Here is a 22,180-nt window from a genome sequence, read left to right on the forward strand (position 1 = left end):
AACACAATAACCTTACTTCTTTGTCATTGCCATTGGTCAATACTTATTGAATACCCATTGTTTCCTTAGCACTTCATCTGCTGTTTGAACTTTGGACCTTCGCTCTCATAGGTCAAAGTCCTTACCTGTCAATGCTTATAATATATGTGTTGAGAGGCCTTTTTTCTCCCCCTTTTTCTTAAGTGGAAAGAAGAAAAGGGAGGTTCATAGCAAACATAGCAAATAAATATTGATACTAGATTCTTTGGGTTTTATTTTTAAACTTATTCAGGAATTCAAATAGGTTTATGTGTCCTTTAATTAAACATCTTACCCTTTCAAATCTTCTTTTGTTACTTATGTGATCATATACATATAGTGTGCTGTCCTACTTACCATTAAATTTTAGGATAGCAACATAATAAGTGAAAAAACAAGGAGACCTATCTGTATGTGTTTCATTCCAATTTCTTAAAGAAAAATATATATAGAGAAAAAAAAGATGGTACTGAAATATATCAAAGTAAATAGTGGCCATCTCTAGTGGTAGTAAGATTTACAGATAATTTGATTTTCTTATCTGTTGTTATCCATGTTTAAAATCTTTTTATACAATCAGCAGTGTTACTCTTATAAAAAAAAAGTAAGAACTTTTGAATAGGATAGATTTACCTATTTCAAAATCAAAACGGTATGCAATGAAGAGTGTCTCTAATCCCATTTCCTCCTTGAAGACAACCAGTATTACTTAAGTGTATTTTTCCAGAGATATTCTATAAAGACACTTATAATTTTTTAAAAAACTTCTTTAAAAAATAAACTATGCAACTCTGATCATATCAAAACTAAAGTGAATTTTTTTTTTTTTTGGCTGCGCTGCACTGCTTGCAGGATCTCAATTCCCTGACCAGGGATTGAACCCAGGCCTCGGCAGTGAAAGTCCAAATCCTAACCAGTAGGCCACCAGGGAACTGCCTAAAGTGAATGTTAATCCAACTTCATTGATAAAATATGATCAAATGAAAGCATATGTGATGCACATGAACTATAATAGTAATCTTGTATGTTCACATATCTTTCATGAAAGATTCGTACAAAATTACTGGGAAAATCAGTACTTAAATCCTATTGGAAGGAAAGATACTAATTCCTTTAGTCAATACATGCTTTCAAAGGTGTTTACCCAAGAGCACTTATAGAAAGAGAAGAAGAATAGCCATATACTCATGAAATAAAAGAAACCCCCCCAAAAATATATATCCACATTTACTTCCATTCATTTTTTTATTTTCCTGAGAAATGCCAAAAATGCTTTTGACTTCATACTTAACTATAAAAACCTACAGTGATATTTGAGCAAAGAATGGATTTGTCTCCTTGCTTAAAGACCAGTTATGAGTTAGATATAAATCATGTCCATTAAAGTCAGATTTTAGAAATATATTTTACTCTTTATTATTGCCATTTTCAAGCTTAATCAAAAATATAATGAACCCCCATCTACCTATGACCGAGCTAAAACAGTTAGAAACATTTAACTGTTCTTAAAATCAATCATATTTTTCAGAGCACTGAATGTTCACAGATCTCTTTATCATGCTGCACAGATTCATCTTTTTTCTCAATTCCTAACTTTTGGAGATTTTTCTTTCTTTCTTTCTTTTTTTTGGTCATGCCTTGCGGCTTGCGGGGTCTTAGTTCCCTGACCGGGGATTGAACCCGTGCCCCCTGCAGTAGAAGCATGGAGTCCTAGCCACTGGACCTCCAGGGAATTCCCTGGAGATTTTTTCTAATTGATAAATTTGACTTTGTGGACCCAATTTCTTTCAGATGACTTAACAAATTTCCATTCTAATGGAATGTAATGGTACATGAAACAGAATTGAACTTGGGGTACGGTGACCCACGATAAGTTGGCTCAAGTCCACTTTTCCAGACATGCCCATAAAATTTTTTCTTAACTGAATATTTAGAGCAGGCCCAGAAGGTAGCAGAAGATAGGGCCTCATCTCTCATTCATTATGTGTAGACTGCCATTATGATGCTACAAACAGACTTGAAATTATTAGGATTTCTTACTCAGATGTAGTTGGGCTGCCAACATAGTGAGCCTCTAAATTATGGAAATTATTACGGCTGCTGAAGTAATGTTTTCCAGACCCAATTTAATGGGATTTCCTATCTCCTTTCAGATTACCATGGTTTTTCATTTGGGAGTCATCTTGGACTCCTTTCTCTCCCCAGCTATCACAACCAGTCATTGCCAAATTTCTTATGCATTCATTTCCTTTTTATTTCTATTGTCATTGTCTAATTTAGACCCTTCTTAACCTCACCACTGAATTACTAGTGTTCCTGTTTCCAATCCATTCACAGTATGAAGCCAGATTAGTCTTCCAATAAAATGGCTCAGGTCATCCCTCTCCTTTGTACAGTTTTTTGTCTTTCCACTTTTACTGAATTAAATATAAGCATTCTACCCCTTCCCTTAAGGCTGGTGTCCCAAGACCCCTACAACATAGTCCTAACTCATTATTCTCACCTTCTATTTCACTTTTCTACCTGCCAAGATCCTATATGTCAAACACATTGAATCCTCCCTGTCCTCTAAAGATTCTTTGTGCTTTCCTGCTTTGACTCTTTGCTCATGTTTCCCCCATGCCCAGAATACCTTCCCTGCCTCAACCCCTACCTCTTAAATTCCTCTTCTTCCCCCATGGCCCATTCTTAGTACAAGCTTTTTCAGAATGTCTTTCCCAATCAGAGAGATTATGTTTTTCTTTTGAATTCCACATGTGCTTTGTCTCTCAAATTTTTTCTACCTTGTGGTCATCTGTATACTTGTCCGGATTAACATCTTTAGGTTGTGGAGTAGGGTAATGGTAGGGTAATGTCTGTTTCTTTGGGCCCCTTGAAGTGCCTACTGCAATATACATGCTACCAGCTGAGCAATAAATATTTATGGAATTATAAATTAAGCTATGTAACCTATGGAATAAAGATCTTCCTCTAGAATTCCCCCCAAATTTCAAATATGCTGGCTCTAGGTGGGCTATGAGGATAATTTCCATAGAATTCAGTTCCTCTCCTAGACCTAAGGAAGATTGGCTCACTGTTGGACTCTTTAATTTACTTCCCTTAAGAGAGAACAAAAATTGTGTGGTTTAGTTTTTACATTGTGAGAACATGTCTACAGAGATCTCAAGTAAAAGAAGGCCCTGTCATTTGACAGTTAATGATTGCTTATTATCTCTAAGTGTGTCATGGACAGTTACTATTAGTTAAAAAGGTATTTGCGCCTTTATCGTGTGTTAACTAGAATAGTGATGAAGAAAATCAAGAAAGTGTCTCTTTCTATAAAAACCAAATTTCTTTTTCAGCATGTTTTTTATTTTGATGAAGTCTTTGATGAGGCGTGCACCAATCAAGATGTATACATGAAAACTACTCACCCACTCATTCAGCATATTTTCAATGGGTACGATAGAAATTATTTGCTCCTCCTGCCTTTTATTTTCTATTTTCCATAAATCTTATTTCTTTATAAATGTTACTGATGTTTTTCAATTATTTTGAATTAAACATGAAATTGTGTTTTGACCTAATGAATTTAAATTAGACTCTTCTGGAAAATTCAGTGTCTCTATTTATAGGATTCACAAAGCATTTAGAAATATTCAGCAAAATTTCCATTTATACTGATGATATTGATTCTCTGTGCTTAGCGGAAAAATATAAGCTGTCAACTATATATATATATATATATTTTTTTTTTTTTTTTTTTTTTTTTTTTTGGTTGCACCGGGTCTTAGTTGCGGCAGGCAGCCTCCTTAGTTGCAGCACGTGGACTCCTTAGTTGCGGCATGGGAACTCTTAGTTACAGCATGCACATGGGATCTAGTTCCCTGACCAGGGGTCGAACCCGGGCCCCCTGCATTGGGAGCACCGAGTTTTATCCACTGCACCACCAGGGAAGTCCCTGTCAACAATATTATTTCATCAAAGTCCTCAGAATAAGAAGGTGTAAGTGGTTGTAGTTAGTCTGAACTTTTGATAATAGGAATTATGTATTCTAGCTATAGTTTCATTTTAATTTTAAAATAATTATTCACACATAAACATTAAATGGGACAGAGTAGGTACTAGGGGCCTCTGTTGTATATTTAAAATGTAGTCAGGTACAGGTAGAAAATATTGAACAGCCTGCTAGAGTAACTGATTTCAGAGTATTTTTACTTTTATTTTGTAAAATAACTTTTATAACTTAGAAAAGTTGAGGTATAATTTACATACATTAAGATGCACAGATCTTAAGAAGTACTCAGGTTTGATGAGTTTTGATAGTTGCACGTATCCAAGTAACCAATACCTGGAACAAGATATAGAACATTTCCATCACCCCAGAAAGTTCTCTTGTGTCCCTTTTTAGTTAATCCTCCCACCTTCACCCCCAGGTCTTATATAACCACTGACTTGCTTTCTGTCACTATAGATTAGTTTTGCCTGTTCTAGAATGTCATAGAAACAGAATCATTACAATATATATCTTATGCCTGGCTTCTTTTGCATAGCATAATGGTGTGATTTTTTTATAAATTTATTTTTATTTTTATTTATTTTTGGCTGCATTGGGTCTTCGTTGCTGCACGCAGGCTTTCTCTAGTTGCGGCGAGTGGGGGCTATTCTTTGTTGCGGTGCGCGGGCTTCTCATTGCAGTGGCTTCTCTGGTTGCGGAGCACGGGCTCTAGGCTCACGGGATTCAGTAGTTGTGGCACACGGGCTTAGTTGCTCTGCAGCATGTGGGATCTTCCCGGACCAGGGTTCGAACCCGTGTCCCCTGCATTGGCAGGCGGATTCTTAACCACTGAGCCACCAGGGAAGACCCTAATTTTTTTTTTTAATTTTTATTTATTTTTGGCTGCGTTGGGTCTTCATTGCTGCCGCTGGCTTTCTTTAGTTGCAGCGGGCGGGGGATACTCTTTGTTGTAGTGCGCGGGCTTCTCATTGCGGTGGCTTCTCTTGTTGCAACGCGTGGGCTCTAGGGCACACGGGCTTCAGTAGTTGTGGCTCATGGGCTCTAAAGTGCAGGCTCAGTAGTTGTGGCGCACGGGCTTAGTTGCTCTATGGCATGTGGGATCTTCCTGGACCAGGGATCAAACCCATGTCCCCTGCACTGGCAGGCGGATTCTAAACCACTGTGCCACTAGGGAAATCCCTGTGTTGTCTTTATTGTTGTTGTGTAGAAGTTACGTTTTTTTTTTCCATGAGCAGGTTAAACTGAAGTCTCTGGGGACTTCCCTGGTGGTCCAGTGGGTAAGACTCCACACTCGCAACTGCGGGGGCCTGGGTTCGATCCCTGGTCGGGGAACTAGATCCTGCACACATGCTGCAACTAAGAGTTTGCATGCCGCAACTAAGAGTTTGCATGCTGCAACTAAGAAGCCCGCATGCCACAACTAAGAAGTCCACATGCTGCAACTAAGAAGTCTGCATGCCACAAGTAAAAGATCCCTCATGCCACAACTAAGACCCGGTGCAGCCAAAATAAATAAATTAATTAAAATAAATTTTTTTTAAAAAGTGAAATCTCTTTCAGGTTCAATTCCTATGCATCAAATTTAGGGAGTGCTTTTTGAGAGAGCAAGTTTCTAAAATAAGTTAGACTGTTAAGACATTAATAAAAAGAGAATTGCAAGTTAGGTGAAATTATTAGGTTAGTTCTTGTAAAGTGTAATAAGAGCTTTCTTCATCTGTTGTTTTTTTTAAAAAAAGTTCATCACGAAAATGTTCAGAAGATAAGGTGGATATTATTCTTTATTATTCTCATTTTGCTAGCTCTTCTTCAGTGTGTTCAAATTTTCCTCTTGTAATTCTTTTCCTAACTGTGTCTCTGCCAGTGTATTCAAGTGCCCACACTGCTGGGAGCCATGGTTTAAAACACAAGGAGTAACCGGTCTCTGCTTCTAAACAGCTTAAATCTGATTAGCTCCCATCTCTTGATTCTCACACTTCCATGGTTACTTTGCTCTTGTCATATCATTCTTTCTTTGGTTTCTATCTGGCTTCATGTCCTTTCTGTGTATTCATCTCTCTGCCCACCTCCAGCCTCCCTCCCCTGTGTCCATACATAGAATTTTTTTCTTGCTGCAAGTAGCTACTTTTGTCATTAATCCATGTGATTCCTGTTCAAGAGTCTGTAATAGCTACTTACTGCATAACATTATGTTCACTCTCTACTTAGTACTACATAGTACTAGAGCTACATAGTACATAGGACCTCACAGTACTCAGGTAATCTTGGCCTCATCTCCTCCTAAAACATACTTTGGCTGGCAGGTTGGCCTCCCAACTCTTCTGTCCATCTCTTATTTTGCAGTTTTTCACACTCATACAGGTTGTGTGTACATGCATGTATCCACATGCAAGAATAGTGACTCCCACTTAGAATCATAGGACATCAGGGCTAGAAGGGATCTTGGAAATCAAGTAGTCCAGTAATTTATCAATGAAAGTGAAAACTGAGGCCCTAAGATCTCTTTTGTGAGTCCTTCAAATATTTTACTTAAATTGATTTTACCTCTGTCTAAAGTTCCTTAGTATTCATATGAGTGGTCACTACCATCCTGTTTATCGTATGATCTTCTATTATTTATTGTATTTAATTCTCTATTACTTCTTTCACCAAACTTATCTTTCAGGATTAACACAATTTTTTTTTTTCTCTAGGATCTTCTAAAGCACCTAACATGAGGTCTTTGTTTCCTTATCTTCTAGAGTTGTCTTATGGTCTTACCAGTTCCATAAAAAATTCCTAGTAAAAAAACTCACGTACTGCTTTGAGAATTTTTTTCGTCTTCCCTTGTTTTTATAATGTAAAGCCCTCTTCTCCTTAAAGGGCTCTATATTTTCTAGCTGAATTTTGTCAAGGATTCTTTTTCCACCTGACTTTAGTCATTTAAAAATCTGTGTGTAGATTAGCATTCTCTTAATATTTAAAAGTAAATACTAATGATTCTTCCCCCAGAGGCAATGCCACTTGCTTCGCATATGGACAGACAGGTGCCGGAAAGACCTATACCATGATAGGAACTCATCAGAACCCAGGACTGTATGCTCTGGCTGCCAAAGATATCTTCAGACAACTAGAAGTGTCCCAGCCAAGAAGACACTGTTTTGTGTGGATCAGCTTCTATGAAATCTACTGTGGGCAGCTTTATGACCTCCTAAATAGAAGAAAAAGGTATTGCATATGAGTTGGAAACTGTAAATCTGTTCTTTATTGTTTTAAGCCAGAGTCCCACTGAATTATGGGATTTAATGAGAGACTTTGGTACACTAATGCCCTTTTGTGAAATGAGAGTCTCCTGAATCAGGTGCATATTTTTTTCAAACTGTCAGTTCAGCTAGAGAAAAATATAAATTAGCCTTCCATTAGTATTAAAATTTTAAGTGATCAGTATCCTAATGCTCATCAAAAGACTATATCCCTTTTATTTTGGTCTGTGAAAAAGATTATAATTTCAGGAAGTCAGGAAACCAACATATACGTAAATCCCTTCCTATTCTTTTTTTTTTTTTTTTTTCCCACAAATGACTTTTATTTATTTATTTATTGGCTGCGTTGGGTCTTCGTTTCTGTGCGAGGGCCCTCTCTAGTTGCGGCAAGCGGGGGCCACTCTTCATCGCGGTGCGCGGGCCTCTCACTGTCGCGGCCTCTCTTGTTGCGGAGCACAGGCTCCAGACGTGCAGGCTCAGTAGTTGTGGCTCACGGGCCTAGTTGCTCCGTGGCATGTGGGATCTTCCCAGACCAGGGCTCGAACCCGTGTCCCCTGCACTGGCAGGCAGATTCTCAACCACTGCGCCACCAGGGAAGCCCCCTTCCTATTCTTTTGACCTATTATTACACTGGAAGAACTATAATGTTTCCCACTTCCTCTTGTTTTTCTTCTCAATAATCTTAGGGTAAAAATGATAGTTTTCTGATATCAGTAAAAAGAAAAGAAAATCTTTTCTTCACATTAACTCTTATAAGGCTTAACCTATTGCCCTTGCAACATAATACAGTACTTTGGAAATGTATTCATTCAGTAACTGATTTTAAATCCCTATTGTATTTTTCTGGCATAAAGTTTTGTTTAGGTTGAAACAGATGATTTTAACTGCGTAGGAGGCCACAAAGTTGTGGAGGTATGAAGTGACTGGGAGAACAGGGAGGAGAGAGAGGGAACAGGGGAAGTGGAAGGATAAGAGGTTGTCAGGACAGAATTAACCAGGCCTGAGACATGCTGGGAGCAGCCACACCAGGTGAAGAGGAGTGAGTTGAGGCTGAGCATGGTGGAAGTCTGGGGAAACCAAAGCAGTGAAAGAGACTAGCCCCCAGCAAAGATATCTAAGCCCCTACAGGGCTGTCCAAAAGGTCGTGCAAGTTTCACGTGCTCCAGGAAAGCACTGGAATGGGGAGTAGGGGTGGAGGAGCAGCTCCAGTTCATGGAGAGCATGATAGGGCGGCCCCCGTCATAGAGGGGCACTAGAGTGTTGAGTAGCATAACTGGAGAGGTCACTGGAGTGGGCTTAGGCAGGCCACCATCCTGTGGACTATTTCAACAAAAAAGGGACCTTCAGTATGCCACAATTCAGAGAGTGTACAGGTGTTGGGGGTTCAGTCATGACACAATTGCCAGATAAAGAAGGGTTGCTACTTTGGGATTGCTTTGGGGAAGACTTGCTTTTCTTTTCTACTCTCTGCGTTGGTTTTGAAGCCTCAAGTTAGCTGCATCACAGCTTCTCTTTCAAGCCTCAATACCATTATTAGGAGCGCTTTCCAGTCAGAATGGCCACTTCCTTTAAAGAACAGTTAGCATGAAAATAAAAGCCACTGTTGTGTGTGTGTGTTTGTGTGTGTGTGCGTGCGCACGCGTGTTTTGTTTCTTTGTGTGAAGGGACAGTCAGGATATCCAGCTGTTTTGTTTTTGTTTTTGTTTTTGTTTTTAAACTTTGGGTTTATTTATTTATTTATTTATGGCTGTGTTGGGTCTTCGTTTCTGTGCGAGGGCTTTCTCTAGTTGCAGCAAGTGGAGGCCACTCTTCATCGCGGTGCGCAGGCCTCTCATTATCGTGGCCTCTCTTGTTGCGGAGCACAGGCTCCAGACGCGCAGGCTCAGTAATTGTGGCTCACGGGCTTAGTTGCTCCACGGCATGTGGGATCCTCCCAGACCAGGGCTCGAACCCGTGTCCCCTGCATTGGCAGGCAGATTCTCAACCACTGCGCCACCAGGGAAGCCCATCCAGCTGTTTTTGAGTGCAGTTCTTTAATGAATGACCCCGATATACTGTCCTGTTATTTCTACGTTCTTTAATTATAGCCAAGGGGATGGGAATATGCTAACTCCTGGGTTTAAAGCTTCTCTAGGGCTCACTAGGGAATACCCACACTTATTCTGAAAGTGTCTTGAGCTGTGGGATTTTGGGGTTTGTTTTTTTTTTTATGTCTCTGGTTAATTGGCTAATATCTCTTTATTTCCTACCTTTCTGAGACTTCTAAAATGTCCTGCTCCATTGATAATACTCTTTCTTGTTTGTTTAGAGCTGTTATGACTTATCCTGTTGTTTTTAAAATAAAATATATTTTCTATAAGAGGGGCTTTGTCAAAGGTAGATAGAAGTATATGTGCTCAGTCTACCTCTTAAACTAGAAACCAAAGTTTAAAGATCTTAAGATTAACTCTTTAAAGTAGAAGATAAGTTGTCTTTACCTTTGCATAAAAAGTGATAAAAATATACTTCTTGCTTATATGATTTAAAAATACAGCAGTGCATTTTAGGCTATTCATTAGGAACTTTTCTGGGGCCTGGGAAGTATGTTCAGGAGTGATGTGAAGGCTCTGAAAGCTAGATCCTTCTTTTATTCCAGAAGCCTAACTGTTCCAATAGAGTTGTCTTCTGAGAGATCATGGGCATTGGTGAGGCTGTTTTCCTATCCTTCTGTAAAAATTTGGAAACTTGGGATAAGGTTTAGATGGAGAAAAAAATTTTTTGAGAAAATCTTTTTTTGGCTATGAAGTGAAATCCCATTATTATTATTTTTATTTCATTTTATTTGGCAATCAGTATCTTATTAAGGGAGAAAATAATCTTAGAGTCTTTGATAGATTCAATACATGCCCCTTGGTGGATCTGGTTCAATGATGATGGTAGACCATAACCATTCATTTTGTTACACGCAGGCCTGAGGCTTTCAGTTGCAACACCAGCTCTTCCTTGCTTCCTTAGAAGATGTATCAGGACTCCTTATGTTGAAAGTATTTAGTAAAATAAGACCCCACTCTTACTGGCTTATGCATTTAGGGAAGTCATTGGCTCATATAACTAGAAAGCCTAGAGGATAGTCAAGTCTTAGGATCTTTTTACTCTAGAAGTTCAGTGATGTTATAAAGACCCGGTTTCTTTGCATCTCTCTGCTCTACCTTCCATGGTATTAGCTTCATTCCAAAACTGTCTCTTTTGTAGATGTAGAATGGCTGCCACTGCTCCCAGGGCCACATGCTTTCACTTCTAGAGAGGAAAAGAGAGCACCTAACAACCAGAGGCTAGGACTTTATTCTGATGGGACCAGCGAAGATCCCATATCCACTCCTGAACCAATCACTGTAGCCAGGAATACACCATCCACTGATTGGCATAGGTCTGGGTTAAATGCTCATTCTATTCATTGTAGCCAAAGATGCTGATTTGTTTAAAACAATCAAAGACTGCCTCTGAAGCCTGGGGCTGGAGTCAGGAGGTGTGGGGGGCGATGAGGAGAATGCATATCGTTCCCACCCAAACAGCAAAACTGCTACTTAATGGGGAGTGGTGGGTTGGGTTCTGGGGAGTCTGTTACTGAAGCTCTGCCAAACCAACCATGTTCTTGCATCCGCAGGCTCTTCGCAAGAGAAGATAGCAAGCATGTGGTACAGATAGTGGGACTGCGAGAACTTCAGGTGGATAGTGTGGAGCTTCTCTTAGAGGTAATTCTTCCTCCTTTACTACCCCACTGTAGCAGCCTAAGTACCAGGGAAGACTTCATTTTGCTATCTCGCAAATATAATGGACTCAGATTTAGGCAAAGGGCGACGACAAACATACCATTTCACATTTATAAAATATGAATCCTACTCTGAGAGGTTGGCTCCTTTCTCTACAAGGTTGTTGTCTCAATGCCTTGATAGTGGGAAGTAAGGCATATGGGAGAGCCTAATGCATGAGAGGATACTTTTGAGCCAGTTTCAAAAGCTGCTAATGTGTATTTTTATGGTAGTGGGCTCTGGTAAAGGCTGCTGGAGAAAAATATTCTATTTTCAATAAAAATTTTAATGGGTAATACCTTCACATGGATTCAAAATTCAGAAAGTACAATGAAAATATTCCTTCCATTCCCTTTTCCTGAGGCAACTAATATATTTCTTAGTATTTTGTGTATCATTCCAAAGGTATTTAAAATCTGCTTTTTTCACCCTTTTAAAATATATAATTTAGTGATTTTTTTAGTATTTTCAGAAAGTTGTACAGCCATCACCACTATCAAATTCCAGAACATTTTCATCACACCAAAATGAAACCCTGTACCATTAACAGTTACTCTTTATTTCCCTTGTGCCTGGTGCCTGACAACCACTAATTTCTATCTCTCTGGATTTACCTATTCTGGCCATATCATATAACTGTAATCACACAATATGCAACCTTTTGTCTCTGCCTTCTTTCACTTAGCATAATGTTTTCAAGGTTCATCCATGTTGTTGAATGTATCAGTACTTCATTCCTTTTTATGGCCGAATAATATTCTGTTGTATGGATATACCATATTTTATTCATCCATCAGTTGATGGGCATGTGGGTTGTTTCAACCTTTTGGCTATTATGAATAATGCTGCTATGAACATTCAGGTACAGGTTTTTGTGTGGACGTACGTTTTCAGTTTTCTTGAGTATATGCCTAGGAGTGGAATTGCTGAGTCACTTTTTGGGGAACTGCCAAACTGTTTTCCAAAGTGGCTGCACCATTTTATATTCCCACTAGCAATGTATGAAGGTGGGTATTATTTTAAAAGCTCCCAAGGTGATTCTAACATGCAGCCATCATAGTCATGCTAGTATATCCAGCAAGCCTGGCTAGAGTCAGAGGGAGAATGCTCGAAGGACAGGCTGGGTACTTGACAATACCCACCTTTAGAACAGCTTCACAGTACATCCCTCCAGGGACTTGGGTGTGTGAAATGGCGAGGTGGCCCACCATTAATACATGTCTTTTTCTAACAGTTTCTTTTTCTTGGGACAAATAGGTAAATTTTGTTTAAGGGCTGGAACCTTGTTTTTATGTGATTATCAGATTCCTGAATCCTGGTACCCAAAATCCAAGGATGGCACCTTAGTGTGGCTGTTTTAGACAGTCACCTAAGAGCCAAGAGCCCCTTTCTAGTGACTGCAAAGGCAGGCACAGAACAAAAGTGTGTGGGACATGCTGAAGGGCTCTTCTGAGGCTGTTGACCATTCTTAACCTGTCCAGAGCTCCCTCCACTGCAGAGTCCTAAGGCAATTGTTTCTTATACACCTATTCCCTGTGGTCCTCTTGCCCCTACCTCCCCTAGTCATTCCTTCATTTGGCTGGGAGTTTCAGGAGAGTTGGTCCTCACGATGCTGTTGTTCTTGGAAATTAGACCAATTGAATGGGAAAGGATCAAACACTAAAAGGAAGTCTCTTTTCCTTGGCTATGGGTCATAACTATGTTAGTGGGCAATCTGGTGTCAAATCGCTCTCACCCTGGAAGAGTTTATGGCACTGCTCTATCCTAAGGTGCGTTTTCTAAGACAAGCAGAAGTTTCTTGTTAGTGAACATATTATTGCCATTGATACCCGCAGTCTGTAATACATATGAGGTTGTACAAGAAGGAAGCCAGCTGAGATCAAGGTGGAAAGTTGATATAAATTATGGATATCTGACATGGTTACCCTCATAAACATTTACTGACTTGAAACAACAGCACTTGCTAACTCAGGTGTCACACTTTCACTCTCTCTCAGGTGTCACCATTCACGCTCACTCAGGTATCACCTATGTGTTTGCTCAAGTGTCACCCTCAGGTGTCATCTTCATGTATGTCACCATCGCAGATCACCCTCAGGCTCACTCAGGCATGGCTACTTGTTACCTGCCTGCACAAGTGGCAGCTTCATTTTTCACACAGGATTGTCCTTCCTCCAAGAAGTTTCTCCTTCCAGGTGTATTTTATTACCTGGTCTTACCAATGCAGGGACCAGGACTTCCCTGCCTTTACAGAGGACTTGCTGATGCAACCAGATTTGGAATCAAGGTTTTGCTTGTCAGGCAAATGATGGGCATTTTTTCCCTTGTAGAGGTTTTTGGGCTTTTAAGTCATTCCTACAGACATTTCGTGTACTTACAGGTATCCATTCCTAAACTTCTAATAAATCTGTTTCGTGTTTTAACATTGCCTTGGCTGTAGTTGGTAGCAGAGGCCCACAGAGTAAGAGCTTCCCCTAGATAAGCCTCAGTTGTATGCCGGTGATAGAGACTTAGTCTATACACAGTGCCTATCCTACTGAAGTGCTCATAGCCTGTCTTTGGTATTTGTGCAGGAAGCTTCGTGATTAAAGTCTGGATGGAGCTGGGTCCCAGTGCCATGTGTCCTTGAGCACATCCTTTACCTTTCTGAGCCCGAAATAGGTGGATGTTAGCAGACGATTGGATTGTGTGACAGAGAAGGAAATGAGATAATATACATATAATGCTTACTGTGATGCTAGTTAAATTTGTCACAGCTATTATTCTTATTAATAAGTCCCTGAATATTTCCCAGTGCCACAGAATTCCATAGTTGTCTCTACTTTCTATTGTAGCAGGTCCCCATTTTACTACTTACATAACATGATTTGTCTAAAGCAGCAGTCCCCAACCTTTTTGGCACCAGGGACCGCTTTCATGGAAGACAGTTTTTCCATGGATTGGGGGTGGGGGGAGGATGGTTCAGGTGATAACGCGTAATGTGAGTGATGGGGAGCGGCAGATGAAGCTTCGCTTCCTGCTGTGCGGATCCTAGTTCCCTGACCAAGGATCGAAGCCATGCCCCCTGCACTGGAAGCACGGAGTCTTAATCACTGGACCACCAGGGAAGTCCCTACATTTTTAAAAAGAAATAGTTTAAGTTTTGGAAGTTTACACAAAGATGTTAGTTCTTGGGACTTCCCTTGTGGCACAGTGGTTAAGAATCCTCCTGCCAATGCAGGGGACACGGGTTCGATCCCTGGTCCAGGAAGATCCCACATGCCACAGAACAACTAAGCCCATGTGCCACAACTACCGAGCCTGCGCTCTAGAGCCCGCGGGCCAGAACTACTGAAGCCCGCGTGCCACAACTACTAAAGCCCGCGCGCCTAGAGCCCGTGCTCCGCAAGAAGAGAAGCCACCGCAGTGAGAAGCCCGCGCACTGCAACAAACGTAGCCCCTGCTCACTGCAACTAGAGAAAGCCCGTGCCCAGCAACGAAGACCCAACACAGCCAAAAATAAATAAATACATTAAAAAAAAAAAAAGATGTTAATTCTTTAGTATATTTTCTTTAATTAATATTTATTGAGAACTTATGATGTGCCAATCGTAGTACTAAGTGCTTTACATACTACGTATTATCTCTTTTAGTCCTCAAAAGTAACCTATGAAATTACCATTTTATAGATAAGAAACTGGGGCCCTGAAAAGTTAAGTGATTTATAAAACTTCTCACATTGCAAAAGTTTAAACAACCGTATTGTCAGAGCTGGCATGTAAACCCAGACAGTCTAACTTCATATTTTACTCTTAACTGCTACACTTGAGTTGTATATCATTTACAGAAGTCTATCTAATGATCTTCACAGACTGCCTCATTTTTACTCCTCAGAGCTCAGCTGCTTTATACCACAGTTTCTGAAAAACATGGTGATTGCAGACTGTTACTGAAGCTGAGGAAACTGGACCATGGACCAGAAATTCCTTCATGTCTTCTCTAAAAGGCATTTAGTCAGGAAAAGTCACCTCAACATGTTAGATTTTCTGAGACACACTCACAGGTATCTAGTACATCATGGCACAATGAAAAGCCAAGTATAAAACTCTATAATAGAACCTCAGAAGACAGTCTTTCTTTTTTTTTTTTTAAAGGAATTCCTTTATTTTTATTATTTATTTATTTTTAGCTGTGTTGGGTCTTCGTTTCTGTGCGAGGGCTTTCTCTAGTTGTGGCAAGCGGGGGCCACTCTTCATCGCGGTGCGCGGGCCTCTCACTATCGCGGCCTCTGTTGTTGCGAAGCACAGGCTCCAGACGTGCAGAGCTCAGTAGTTGTGGCTCACGGGCCTAGTTGCTCCACGGCATGTGGGATCTTCCCAGAGCAGGGCTCGAACCCGAGTCCCCTGCATTGGCAAGCTGACGCTCAACCACTGCGCCACCAGGGAAGCCCAAGACAGTCTTTCTTGACTCCCCTGGGGATGAACCACAAGGTCACCCCTTGAGCTTCCTGTCAGTATCCACAGTTCCTGACTAGGTATGGCCTTGAGGCCTCTCTGAGCTCTCATCAGATTCCAGCAGAAGTAACATCATTGATTACATGTGGCAGAGGGTACCTGGCTTCTATCCCTAGCCTGACCATATTCTGCCTATGTGACCTTGGATAAGCCACTTAACTTCTCTGTGATCGTTTCTTTATCCATCAAGCATATTGCTTACACAATTCACAAATGTAGGCATTTAAAAGATCTCCCCTGTCTCTTCATGGGGTTTGTAAAAGACATATATATATATATATATATATATATATCTCAAAAGAGCTGTGAGACCCCTAAAACCCTGGGAGGAAATGCACCAGAATCTTGTTAACTCTGGGGTTATGGAAGGTATATATTTTCTTCTTTATATTTTTCCTGTATTTTCTAAGTTTTCCCCAGTAAGCCTGTCTTTCTTTTCTAATGAAAAAGAAGTTTGATAAAAAAGACTAATACAAATCTAAAATAATCCCTCATCATTGCATTGTAATCTATGAAAGTATGAAATCAGAGTGATAGAGAGAGGCCAGGATGAGGAAGTGCATTTAAACTAGATGGTTCATGGGAATTCTCTGGCATTCCAGTGGTTAGGACTTTGTGCTTTCACTGCAGTGGCCCCGGGTTCAATCCCTGGCCGGGGAACTAAGATCCGGCAAGCCTTGAAGCGAGGCATGGATGGATGGATGGATGGATGGATGGATAGATAGATAGATAGATAGAGAGATAGATAGGCAGACAAACTAGATGGTTCAGTTATAGATTTGGGCTTAAGTGACCTAGCCAGCATCCAGGTTTAGTTATCAGTGCTTTTTTTTTTTTTTTGGGCAGTTGCCACACCCAGTATAAGGGATTACTGTTCTAATTCTTCTGATTTCTGATTAGCAGCAACATGCTATCCATGCAGTTGATAATCCAGTTTTGTAAATTAACAATTTCTGCTCTTTACAAAAGGATTCATCAGATAGTCCCTTTAAACTTTTAGCAAGCTATTTACAAAATGAGTGCATTTAAAATTTGATTCTAAATTTGATTCTAAAATACAATTCTGAATCTCACTGATAATATTTAGAGATGTAACTATTGCTTAGGCCATGGAGGAATTTATTATCAGTTAGTTAATTTTTTTAAAAGTACCTACCCCTGTTTGTTAAGATATTTTATGGACTATTGTTGAAGGTTTGACTCTGTCAACTTTTGGACTCTTAATCTGGAAACTGTAGCTATGTTCAATATGATAAAAATTAAACTTCTGAGAGATTGAGAAAAAAATTAGATAGGACTTTCTTAGTCTAATTCACTGCAAAATAGATGAATTTGTCCTAAGTGCCCCACAGTGTAGTAGAAACTACATGGGCTTTGGAATCAGACATACTAGATGTGGAATTTGGTTCTGCCACAAAACAGCTGTTTGTGAGCAAATCAACCTTTGAATTTATTCCTCAGCTGTAAATTGGGCATAATAATCATACTCACCTCACCTTAGGCTACTGTGAGGATTCTGTCAAATATTTTTAAAGTTCTTCACCTTTTTGATTCTCAGTAATCAACACTCCCCCAAATCAGGGCAGGATATTCTTATATGGCTGTGTTTTCAGAGGCTTGAGGCCATTCCTGAGGCTTCACCTCTTCTCCCCCATTCCTTTGTGGCCAGAGGGACCCAAGTTAGCCTTTACTCCCATTTGGAGGGGCAGTGGTCTCAAGGGAAATCATGGGCTCATGGCAATTGTGATAACTCATCACTTCCATGTTCCCACACATCAGTCCTGGTCTCCTTTATGACTGCATCGTGGTGGAACAGGTGGATGTGATCATTCATTCTGTGATGCACATTTCTGTCCTTTGCTTCGGTTACTACGACAGATGGGTATTATGGGACCTTACTTCGGAGCCAAGTTATGCCCTGGGGATTTTAGTCAGGATAAATCCATCAAAGATATTAAAAAGAGTATATGAGATCAAGAAGTAAATTAGCTCTTGAGCTATTGAATGTTCTCCCCCAAGATTAGTATTCCACATTGTTTTCATTGCTCTTGGGTACTTATTCTGTATGATTTAGAGTTTAGGCAGCTTTCCTCATAGAGGGAAAAGACTGCAGTCTACTGACAAAGCTATATGTCTGGTCTCTGCTGCTCTCAGTGAACTCTTAGGAGCCAGAGGGCTTTGTTTATTCCTTGCAGAAGTCACCCTGTGGATTTTATTTTCAGGTGATCTTGAAGGGCAGCAAGGAGCGCAGCACTGGGGCCACTGGAGTTAATGCAGACTCCTCCCGCTCTCATGCTATCATCCAAATTCAGATCAAAGATTCAGCCAAGAGGACATTTGGCAGGTGAGCTGGAAATACACAGGGAATCGCATTGTGTGCCTTTCCCTAATGTGACTTTGAAATATGTGTTGTCAACAATAGGACATCCTGCCACTGTGGAGTTCTTTATTTCAGGGATACACAGTAGAGTTATTAGCTCTGAAATAAATCATGGTACTAAAGTGCCATCAGTTGATTAACCATGAAGTAATGACCTATTGTTGGTCAACCCTAAGTTATTAAAAGGGACATTGATTGCTTCTAACGTGAAAAACAATATCAGCAGAGGAATAGTAGGAAATGCATCTCAGAGAGCTTACAGGCAAAAAAAAGAAAGAAAGAAAGAAAATTAATCCATCCTTCCTGAAAGAAGCCATAAGACAACTGGGTACATTCATTGCCTCTCTGGTGCTATCTTAGCAAACTCTGCCACAGTGATGGATGAACCTATCTCACCTCTGAGTAATGAGTCTTTTTTTTTTTTGCGGGGAGGGGGGTTTGCTGGAAAGCAGCCCACAGAAGTTTCTATTTAATTATCTAAGTGGTCACCTAAGTGATTTGCATTGTGGTCATTTAGCCTTATGGGAAGAATGTTTAATTAATTTCAGTCATACTTTCTCACAAATGATTAAAACCAACAGAAGGGTCTAAGTGAACAGTGCCAGCAGTAACTGACAGATTAGAATCTTGCAATACTTTTGGAAAGCTGACAGTAATATCTTTTACTTTCCTGAGGATGGGTCAGTGTTGATTTCTTCCTGGGGTCACAAAATGCTGGCTGATGTAAAAATAAACCAAAGCCCCAAAGAAGTCATCCCTGCTGTGTCTTTTCTCTAGGATCTCTTTTATTGACTTGGCTGGCAGTGAAAGAGCAGCAGATGCCAGAGACTCAGATAGACAGACAAAGATGGAAGGTGCGGAAATAAACCAGAGTCTTCTGGCTGTAAGTTGTTCAAAACCTTTAATCTAAAAATCATTCTTGAGAGATTTTGCCCCTCTTTACATGCAGCCAAAGTAGGTGAGGGTGGGGTGGAATCAGGCAGTGGAATTCCAAGGTTGGAGACGGAGATGAAGGTTGCCCAATCAGATTCTCGGCAGTTCTAGACAACTCTTCCTTCTCTCCCTGCCTTCTCTTCCTCTGGTCAATCCCTGACAATTAGGAACAGAGAAGTATTCCTGCAGTTGCTTGAATGGTTAACTTAGGTACACTTTCTCCCTCTCATCAAGTCTTTTTTTTTTTTTTGAATCTACTGATTTTTTTTTTTTTAATTTTATAGCTACTTTATTTATTTATTTATTTTTATTTTTTTTTGGCTGTGTTGGGTCTTTGGTTCGTGCGAGGGCTTTCTCTAGTTGCGGCAAGCCGGGGCCGCTCTTCATCGCGGTGCGGGGACCGCTCTTCATCGCAGTGCGCGGGCCTTTCACTATCGCGGCCCCTCCCGTTGCGGGGCACAGGCTCCAGACGCGCAGGCTCAGTAGTTGTGGCTCACGGGCCCAGCTGCTCCGTGGCATGTGGGATCTTCCCAGACCAGGGCTCGAACCCATGTCCCCTGCATTGGCAGGCGGATTCTCAACCACTGCGCCACCAGGGAAGCCCTCATCAAGTCTTAAAATTATTTTTTCAAACATATAATAGTAGAATAAATAGTATAATGATCTCCCAAATACTTGTCCCCCAGCTTCAACATACGAAAAATCTAACCAACCCTTTCCTTCCCCTGGTTGGATTATTTTAAAACAAATCCTGTCATCATGTCATTTCTTCCACAAATATTTACTGATGTATTTCAGAGATAAGGACTCTTATTTTTTAATATAACATAATACCATTGCATACCTAAAGAAATAATTATTTAATGATACCTGTTATCCAGTAAGTGTTATAATTTTACCAGTTGACCCATAAATGTCATTTTACAGTTGACTTATTCAAATCAAGATACAAACAAGATCCTCGGATTGCTTTTGGTTGATATTCCTCTTTCATGCCATATCAGTTCTTCTCCTCTCTCTCTCTTTTTTTAATATTAATGTATTTATTGAAGAAAACTCAGTCACTTGACCTGTGAGATTTCCCACATTCTGGATTAGGCTGACTGCATCCCATGTTGATGTTTAACATGATACTCTATCCTCTATTTTCTATAAAGTGGTTAAGATTTATATTTGTGCTGTCCAAAATGGTAGCCACTAAGCCACATGTGGCTATTGGGTACTTGAAATGTGGCTAGTCTGAATTGAGATGTGCTCTAAGTGTAAATTACACATTGAAGCATATAAAATATCATTAATTTTTTTCATACTGATTACATGCCAAAATATTATTGGATGTGTCAGATTAACTAAAATATATAATTAAGATTGTATATTTAATATACAGTTAAGATTATATGTTTAATATAATATATAATTTCATCCGGTTTTATTTCTTTTTATTTTTTTCTCTCTCTTTTTTTATTGGGGTATAGTTGTCTTACAATGTTGTGTTAGTTTCTGCTGTACAGCAAAATCAAGTAGAGTTCCCTGTGCTGTACAGCAGGTTCTTATTAGTTATCTATTTTATACATATTAGTTGTATTTCTTTTTAATATGGTTTTATTTCTTTTTAATATGGCTATTATAATAAAATTACATATATGGTTTGTATTTGCGGCTCACATATTTTGATTGGGAAAATGCTGATCTAGAGGCTTGATCAGATTTAAGTTCTGTTTTTTTGGCAAGAATAATTCATGAGTAGTTCTTAGACTTTCTATAGGAACACAGCAGGAGGTACAGAATGTCTGATTATCTCTTTTTGTGATTTTGAAGTGTTATCAGTCTAATTCCTCCATTACTATGTTTCCCGTCAACCTTTTTCACCTTATGGTTTTAGCAGCTGTCAGTGAGCATTATTACCTTTATCCATTGCTTCATTAGAGATTCCAAAATGGTGATATTCTAATTCTAATATTCCTTCTGTATTTATTAACTGGAAAGAACTTTCCCACAACTATCTGATTATCCTGAAATATAATTCATACAATGGAGGCAAGATAAATGCTTGATTTTTTGCCTTCACTCACCAGTTTTCAGAACGAGTTGATGTCCTGGTAACCTAAATATGACCATGAGTTTGTTGTTGTTGTTGTTTATTTTTTTGTTTGTTTTCATATTATTATAAATTCATTGTCATCTTTTTTTTTCTTCTTCTTCTTCTTAAATTACACATTTTTGGCCAGTGGGAGTCTTTTCAAGTATGTTCCTACTAGTCCCTGGCTTTCTGGTATGACAAGATGTTGTAGGCTCATCTTGTACATTTTTTTCCCCAGACCTTGAATCAGCCATTTCTTCAACAAGCCTTGGTTTTAGAGGGAAATGGTATTTAGAGACCATTTAGAGTGCTAGTGGTACTTACTACCACTGTTAGTCCTCGCTTCTAGGCCTTTTTGGTGGACAGAGCTTGGAAATAGGTTTTTTTTTTTTTTTTTGGCTGCATTGGGTCTTTGTTGCTGCGCACGGCTTTCTCTAGTTGCGTCGAGCGGGGGCTACTCTTCGTTGCGCAGCTGGGGCTCTAAGTGCGTGGGCTTCAGTACTTGTGGCTTGTGGGCTCCAGAGTGCAGGCTCAGCAACTGTGGCGCACGGGGTCAGCCGCTCCCCGGCATGTGGGATCCTCCTGGACCAGGGCTCAAACCCGTGTCCCCTGCATTGGCAGGCGGATTCCTAACCACTGCGCCACCAGGGAAGCCCTAGTTTTTTTTTTTTTTTTTTTTTTTTAACTTTGGGTTTATTTATTTATTTATTTACTTATGTATGTATGTATGTATGGCTGTGTTGGGTCTTCGTTTCTGTGCGAGGGCTTTCTCTAGTTGCAGCAAGCGGGGGCCACTCTTCATCGCGGTGCGCGGGCCTCTCACTATCGCGGCCTCTCTTGTTGCGGAGCACAGACTCCAGACGCGCTGGCTCAGTAATTGCGGCTCACGGGCCTAGTTGCTCCGCGGCATGTGGGATCTTCCCAGACCAGGGCTCGAACCCGTGTCCCCTGCATTGGCAGGCAGATTCTCAACCACTGCGCCACCAGGGAAGGCCCGTAGTTGTTTTTTTTTAAAGGTAAAAGTATATCAGGGATTCACACTAATAAATTAATTCAAAATTAAGACTACAGGATTTTTGCTTAACTTTTTAAAATTTATATTTCTCTCCCTTTTCTCTTATGCTAAAATTCTTAGTTCCTAACAACATTAATATAATTTATTTGCTCTACTTCAATATATATGTATACCAAAATCATGTTAATATTACTCATAATATGATTAATGAATTCAGATTAAGATTTCTTTGCAGTT

General features: G+C 40.0%; 2 protein-coding genes across 5 annotated transcripts in view; one reads left to right on the forward strand and one right to left on the reverse strand.

Moving 5' to 3' along the window:
* The window catches only part of KIF24 (kinesin family member 24), a 60,674-nt gene that overhangs the window by 24,863 nt on the left and 13,631 nt on the right, over window positions 1–22,180 (forward strand). For all 4 annotated transcript variants that reach the window (XM_082402390.1, XM_082402392.1, XM_082402389.1 and 1 more), the window contains 5 exons: window positions 3,360–3,457; window positions 7,004–7,219; window positions 10,898–10,985; window positions 17,758–17,879; window positions 18,693–18,798. In XM_082402390.1, coding sequence (XP_082258516.1) covers window positions 3,360–3,457; window positions 7,004–7,219; window positions 10,898–10,985; window positions 17,758–17,879; window positions 18,693–18,798 — 630 coding nt within the window. The remainder of the gene's footprint in view (window positions 1–3,359; window positions 3,458–7,003; window positions 7,220–10,897; window positions 10,986–17,757; window positions 17,880–18,692; window positions 18,799–22,180) is intronic.
* UBAP1 (ubiquitin associated protein 1) overlaps window positions 18,826–22,180 on the reverse strand; it is a gene marked incomplete at its 5' end in the record, with an annotated part of 73,731 nt that continues 70,376 nt past the window's right edge. Inside the window, one exon of the mRNA XM_082402432.1 lies at window positions 18,826–19,004. Coding sequence (XP_082258558.1) covers window positions 18,939–19,004 — 66 coding nt within the window. The 3' untranslated portion in view covers window positions 18,826–18,938. The remainder of the gene's footprint in view (window positions 19,005–22,180) is intronic.

This window comes from Balaenoptera borealis (assembly GCF_965194805.1).
Source record: "Balaenoptera borealis genome assembly, chromosome: 8".
NCBI lineage: Eukaryota > Metazoa > Chordata > Mammalia > Artiodactyla > Balaenopteridae > Balaenoptera > Balaenoptera borealis.